This window comes from Caenorhabditis briggsae (genome assembly GCF_000004555.2).
Source record: "Caenorhabditis briggsae complete genome, chrV, whole genome shotgun sequence".
In the NCBI taxonomy this organism is placed as follows: Eukaryota; Metazoa; Nematoda; class Chromadorea; order Rhabditida; family Rhabditidae; genus Caenorhabditis; species Caenorhabditis briggsae.
This window is the reverse complement of record NC_013488.2, coordinates 17,801,536-17,808,810: the sequence shown is the minus strand read 5'-3', so window position 1 is coordinate 17,808,810 and position 7,275 is coordinate 17,801,536. Positions and strand designations below refer to the sequence as shown.

General features: G+C 37.2%; 2 protein-coding genes across 2 annotated transcripts; one reads left to right on the top strand and one right to left on the bottom strand.

Annotated features, from left to right (window-relative positions):
• Nucleotides 1–725: 725 nt before the first annotated feature.
• Nucleotides 726–2,941, top strand: CBG17843 (the record flags this gene model as incomplete). Its single annotated transcript, XM_045238498.1, has 4 exons — nt 726–818; nt 885–1,079; nt 1,615–2,284; nt 2,922–2,941. The coding sequence occupies 4 exons, from the start codon at nt 726–728 to the stop codon at nt 2,939–2,941; spliced, it is 978 nt and encodes a 325-aa protein (XP_045096315.1).
• On the bottom strand, nt 2,815–3,343 carry CBG17842 (the record flags this gene model as incomplete). The annotated part of the gene is made up of 2 exons (XM_002648879.1): nt 2,815–3,108; nt 3,161–3,343. 2 exons carry the CDS (start codon nt 3,341–3,343, stop codon nt 2,815–2,817), a joined length of 477 nt encoding a protein of 158 aa, XP_002648925.1.
• Between the last annotated feature and the right edge of the window lie 3,932 nt (nt 3,344–7,275).

Genomic DNA, 7,275 nt, shown 5'->3' with positions numbered 1-7,275 from the left:
TTTTGGCTAGAGAATGGCTCGACACATTACCGGCCGATTGCTGGTCTCTCTTTTATTGATTTTTCTGAATATCTTGATGGACTGAAGGACCCCTAAGTAACCTGATGCACTGTTCCGGCTCGACAAAGATTTGATGGAAGCCCGATTGAAAGTCCAAGCTTGTGTAAAATTCCTGACCTCCACATCGATATCAACTTGGACACTTTGACGTCTGATGGACAATGTGATCGAGGAACAAGCAAAGCTCAGTGGTCAAGTCAGGAAAATGCAAATGACATTGGAGGAGATCAATACAGACACAATTGGACTGGTCGTGGCCCAAAATGTTAGGACAACACGAGACATGTCCGCGGGAGGGCCTCTCATCTAAGAGGCTCCCTCCAATGGGAGTTTACAGATCTTCGCTGGTGGGACGTCAGCTCCTTCTTGCAACTCGATCTGATGCTTTATTGGACCTTTATACTCGCCAAGGCTTTATGGCTGTCGATGACGGCTTGAGATCCAATAGGCTGGCAGATGGGTTGTAGAGCTGTTCTTCCTGATGGTTGACGTTGACGACGGCTCTTCCAACAATGTAGATCTCATCATTGTCCTCTTTGGTATCCTCCAAACCGAACCCCAAAAGCCTTCTTTAAGACTGCAAATATTGATTTTAAATCCAGAAAAGTTGTTGAGGAGCACGACTTACTCTGTTCGACAGCACTTGTTACAGCACAAGAATAATAATGGAATATGCAATAGATTCGGGATTCGAGCCGGTCGGGACTAAATATCGTTATGATCGTTTGAAGGAGGTGAAACGAGTCATTTACAAACGAGTAAGTTTTTGTTCCATGGTGCTGAAAATTCAAAAAAACCAAATTTGTTTTATGTCTCTATTTCAGTGTTTCGAAGAGAGTCGCAAATTCTTCGATATGTACGCCGAACACACTCGAGAAGCTCTCGACGAAGAGATGAAGCATCTTATCTTCTGCCACCGATTCTTAATACCATATGAAGAGACAGAGAGGACCAGAAATCGATGGAAACGACACGACAAGATATTTGAAATACAAGAAAAAAGCGCGGATGGAGTGTGTGTACAAAGACTGTGTTTTGGCTGATGTTCACGCCAGCGCCATCGACGAGTTCCGGGTCAAGATGGATGACAACATGAAAGAAGCTATCAATAAAGCAGTTGATTCACGCCAATTCGCGAAGCTCTGCGAAACTCTTTATATAGAAGCGTACGAATGCATGAAGAAAGAAATCGATTATATGTTTGCTGAACTGAAATTCGAGGGTGCTGGAGCCCGTCGGCGGTTCTCGTTTTCAGAGGAGGGGAAAGTCGCTCATAATTTCCTTTATTGTCTTCCAAAATTAATGAAGCTTATTTTTCTGTGTTTCTCTCATTGTGACAATCAAAATGAGCCTAAACACGACCTATTTTGGTCAATTTTGAAAATTGCAATATTTAAAGGCGCATGGACCCGAAAATTTCGGCATTTCTCAAAATCATCCAAAACTAGTTGTGTTTGGGATCATTGTGATCCTCGTTTTCAGAGGATGTGGTCATCAAGCGCGTAAGTTGTTTTTTTTTTCAATTGAACCTCCATCTCATGTCCATTCTTGCAGTGCCGCATAGAATCACTTATAATCAAAAACCGATATTATGATTACTGGACAGATCTGTTCCGCGCCAGACGAGAAAATCGTGAAATAAAGGATTTCGACATAGATCCACGTCTAATGATTATGTTATGTCAAAGCAGGGAACGAGTTGGCAAAAGGAATGCAGAACGTCAAGCAAAATTGGACTCATCTGAAAAATTGGAGAGAAATTTCAACTGCAAGAATCCACAAAAATTCTGGAAGACTTCTGTTCAGAAAGAATCGGATCAAAAGTCTCCAGCCGCTGTTGAACCAATGATGAATTCATCTAACAATCTTGTCTTCCGTCCGAAAGTGGAAGGCACAATAGCAGAAGAGGTCCAAAACCAAAGTGCTCAGAAAACGATGGATTCGGTCTGCTCTGATGCTCAAAATCTCAATGATGGAGCTCCGGAAAAGAAAAATGAACAAACTGGCAAGGAAGGAAAGGCTCCGGCTCAATCAAGTCAGCAAGGGTCAAGCAGTCAGAGCACTCCGAGGGCAGAAAGAGCGGAACGATCCAGAAACTACACATACATGCAAAACCTGCAACGCCAAAGGGAGGAGGAGAATGCACAGAAAAGTCTCGGTTTTTTTTTTGATTTTTCTGAATATCTCGATGGGCCCAATGGACTCGAAGGACTGTTAGAACCACGTAAGATCAGAACGAAGCCTGGTTTGATGACCAGGACCGATTCCGGGAAGAAAAATTATAATTTTACGATTTTTTGAATTGTTTGTGTTCTTACTAAATATTTAATGTATTTTTTGCATAATTTATTTGTTGACATAATAAACTGCATATATTATTTTCAACAGTGTTTCTTATCTCGTAGCTAGGCTTTGACGGCACGCTGACGTTCCGAAAATTCCCATTCCAAAAATTTTGAGTTCCAAACGTTGAATCCAAAAGATACAAGCTAAGAAAAAAAGGGAACCATCAACGGGGATTGAATCTCCCACCTTCTGAATGCTAACCTAGAGCGTACCCACTACACCACACGTGTGAGAGGCGACGACCGCGTTGATTTGTCTTATGAAGCGACGCCGCTGCAGCAAACGAGTGAGGAAATTACGGTCAGAAAAAAAAACATTTTTTCGTCGGTGTAGTGTTTTTTTCTGGTTTTTAATTACAAAACTATACTTCCACTTTCGGACGGAAGACAAGATTGTTAGATGAATTCATCATGGTTCAACAGCGGCTGGAGACTTTTGATCCGATTCTTTCTGAACAGAAGTCTTCCAGAATTTTTGTGGATTCTTGCAGTTGAAATTTCTCTCCAATTTTTCAGATGAGTCCAATTTTGCTTGACGTTCTGCATTCCTTTTGCCAACTCGTTCCCTGCTTTGACATAACATAATCATTAGACGTGGATCTATGTCGAAATCCTTTATTTCACGATTTTCTCGTCTGGCGCGGAACAGATCTGTCCAGTAATCATAATATCGGTTTTTGATTATAAGTGATTCTATGCGGCACTGCAAGAATGGACATGAGATGGAGGTTCAATTGAAAAAAAAAACAACTTACGCGCTTGATGACCACATCCTCTGAAAACGAGAACCGCCGACGGGCTCCAGCACCCTCGAATTTCAGTTCAGCAAACATATAATCGATTTCTTTCTTCATGCATTCGTACGCTTCTATATAAAGAATTTCGGAGAGCTTCGCGAATTGGCGTGAATGTTTGAGCTCATTTGAAGCAGTTGACATGAAAACTCAAAAAAAATTAAAACTTATCAGCTAGAATAAAAATTGACAATGTTATAAGAGTTTCAAAATTTTGGCAATTTTTCAAAAAACGTCAATTTCACTCATAATGTTTTAAATTGACTTCCAAAACCACAATACCATATTTTTCTGTGTTTTCTCATTGCGACAATTAAAATGAGCCTAAACACAACCTATTTCTGACAATTTTGAAATTTTCGACATTTAAAGGCGCATGGACCCGGGAAATTTCGAAAATTCTCAAAATCATCCAAAACTAGTCGTGTTTGGGCTCATTTTGATTGTCTCAACAAGGCAAATTCAAAAATGTCAAAATATTTGAGTTTGGAGAGATTTTGGACCAAAAATAGAATTTCAGAATCGATCTTTCGGGATTTTGAAGTCTAAATGATAAAAACTTACATTTTCAGGAAAAATCAAAGATAATAGAAATTGTGGACCCGTACACACGGGGTCTCAGAATAACTAGGAATACTCAGAAAAATAAAGAAAAAAGGTCCCAAAAATCAGTTAGGGTCCATTGGAAGACTGATGAATATTATGAGCTACTCGAGCCCTTTTATACCAGGTGGGCGGAGCTTAGAGAGGGATAGAGAGACGCAGAGAATACAGACAGCGAACACATAAAAGGGCAGGTTAAAGGGCGGTGAAGGATGGTGTCGGTACCCCGACAAAAGGGGCAGAGAGAAGCAGAGAGAGAGATTGTCACCTTTATGTCCGAGGGACCCCCTTTGATGAGTGCCGACGTTTTCCGACACATTCAAAGTTCAAAATATAAAAAAAAGTTTGGAAAATTCTCAAAAAAATGCAAAATCTGACCAAATTCAAGTCTCAAAAAAGAATCGAAACTGAGAAAAATTTTGAGTTTGAAACTTGTTGAAAACATTCTCAAAGTTTCCAAACCCTTCTAGCTTTGTCAATTTAGTCCAAAGTTTGAGAATTTACACATAAATTTCAAACAAATTTCAAACTTGTCAGAAATAGGTCGTGTTTAGGCTCATTTTAATTTTCGCAATGAGATAAACACAGAAACATATGGTATTGTAATTTTGGAAGTCAATTTAAAACATTATGAGTGAAATTGAAATTTTTTGCAAAATTGGCAACATTTTGAAACCCTTATAACATTGTCAATTTTCATTCTAGCTGATAAATTTTTACTTTTTTAGGTTTTTCATGTTAGGAGTTTCAAAATGAGCCTAAACACTACTAGTTTTGGGTGTTTTTCAAGTTTTTCGAAACTTCTTGGGTCCATGCGCCTTTGAATGGCGAAAATTTCAAACTTGTCAGAAATAGGTCTTGTTTAGGCTCATTTTAATTGCCTTGAAGAGACGAACACAGAAAAAACAAGTTTTATCACGTTTCGGGGGTCAATGAAGGGAATTGTGCGCTAATTTGAATTTTTCGAAAATATTCCAAAAATTTCAAATTCTTGTAACTTTCTCAATTTTTCTCCAAAACCAGATATTTGTAGATTTTTGGACTTGGTTGTTTTGAACAATCAAAATGAGCCCAAAAACGACCTATTTCGGTCAATTTTGAAAATTTCAATATTTAAAGGCGCATGGACCCGGAAAATTTCGAAAATTCTCAAAATCATCCTAAATAAGTCGTGTTTGGGCTCATTTTGATTGCCCTGTTTTGAAAAGTTTGAAAATGTGTAAATTCTCAAACTTTGGACCAAATTGACAAAGCTAGAAGGGTTTGGAAACTTTGAGAATGTTTTCAACAAGTTTCAAACTCAAAATTTTTCTCAGTTTCGATTCTTTTTTGAGACTTGAATTTGGTCAGATTTTGCATTTTTTTGAGAATTTTCCAAACTTTTTTTTATATTTTGAACTTTGAATGTGTCGGAAAACGTTGGCACCCATCAAAGGGGGTCCCTCGGACATAAAGGTGACAATCTCTCTCTCTGCGTCTCTCTGCCCCTTTTGTCGGGGTACCGACACCATCCTTCACCGCCATTTACCTGCCCTTTTATGTGTTCGCTGTCTGTATTCTCTGCGTCTCTCTATCCCTCTCTAAGCTCCGCCCACCTGGTATAAAAGGGCTCGAGTAGCTCATAATATTCATCAGTCTTCCAATGGACCCTAACTGATTTTTGGGACCTTTTTTCTTTATTTTTCTGAGTATTCCTAGTTATTCTGAGACCCCGTGTGTACGGGTCCACAATTTCTATTATCTTTGATTTTTCCTGAAAATGTAAGTTTTTATCATTTAGACTTCAAAATCCCGAAAGATCGATTCTGAAATTCTATTTTTGGTCCAAAATCTCTCCAAACTCAAAACTTTCAACATTTTCGAATTTGCCATGTTAAGACAATCAAAATGAGCCCAAACACGACTAGTTTTGGATGATTTTGAGAACTTACTGAATTTTCGTGGTCCATGCGCCTTTAAATATCGAAAATTTGAAACTTGTCAGAAATAGGTCGTGTTTAGGCTCATTTTAATTGTCGCAATGAGATAAACACAGAAACATATGGTATTGTGATTTTGGAAGTCAATTTAAAACATTATGAGTGAAATTGAAATTTTTTGCAAAATTGCCAACATTTTGAAACTCTTATAACATTGTCAATTTTCATTCTAGCTGATAAGTGTTAATTTTTTTCGAGTTTTTCATGTCAAGTGCTTCAAAATGAGCTCAAACACGACTAGTTTTGGATGATTTTGAGAACTTTCTGAATTTTCGTGGTCCATGCGCCTTTAAATGTCGAAAATTTCAAACTTGTCAGAAATAGGTTGTGTTTAGGCTCAATTCAATTTTCACAAAGAGATAAACACAGAAAAATGGGTTTCATCAATTTTGGAAGACAATAAAGGAAATTATGAGCGACTTTTAAGAATTTTCTAAATATTCCAAAAATTCAAACTCCAGTACCTTTTGAGTTTTTGTCGTAATTTCGAATAGTTTATAATTTTTGAGTTTGTCATGGTTAGACAATCAAAATGGTCCCAAACACGACTAGTTTTGGATGATTTTGAGAAATTCTGAAATTTTGCGGGTCCATGCGCCTTTAAAATCGAAAATTTCAAAATTATCCGAAATAGGTCGTGTTTAGGCTCATTTTAAAGTTTGGAACATACGAGAAACAAATTTCTAGGCACAAATTTCGTTAGAAACCTGTTTTGTGAGATTTTGGGAAAATACATTTCGATGAAATTTTTTGTCAAATTTTCGAAATATCATAACTCGGACCATTTTCTGAATTTTTTTTTCGATTTTTATATTTTTAAATTCAGTTTGAAAAGATATTTAAAATGAGCCCAAACACGACTTATTTAGGATGATTTTGAAAATTTTCGAAATTTTCCGGATCCATGCGCCTTTAAATATTGCAATTTTCAAAATTGACCAAAATAGGTTGTGTTTGGGCTCATTTTGGTTGTCGCAATAAGATAAACACAGTACATTAAGATTCATCAAGTTTGCGACAAAATTAAAGAAGTTATAGCCAAATTTGAAATTTGTTAAAACATTTCCGAAAATTCCAAACCCTTTCAACTTTACCAATTCTGCTTCAAACTTAAATAGACTTACATTTTTAGATTTATCTTGGCTAACCAATCAAAATGAGCCTAAACACGATTAGTTTTGGATGATTTTGAAGACTTCCGGAAACTTCCGGGGTCCATGCGCCTTTAAATGTCGAAAATCTCAGAATGGACCAAAATGTGTCGTTTTTGGGCTCATTTTGATTGTCGTAGTAAGATTAACACAAAAAATCAAGTTTTTTCAATTTCGTAAAAAGAACAAAGGGGTTATGGTCAAATTTGTAAAATGTTTCAAAAATATTCCAAAAATGTAAACTCTTATAACTCATCACATTTTGTCCCAATTTCGAATATTTTAATATTTTTGGACTTGTCATGGCTGGACAATTGAAAAGAGCCTAAACACGACTAGTTTT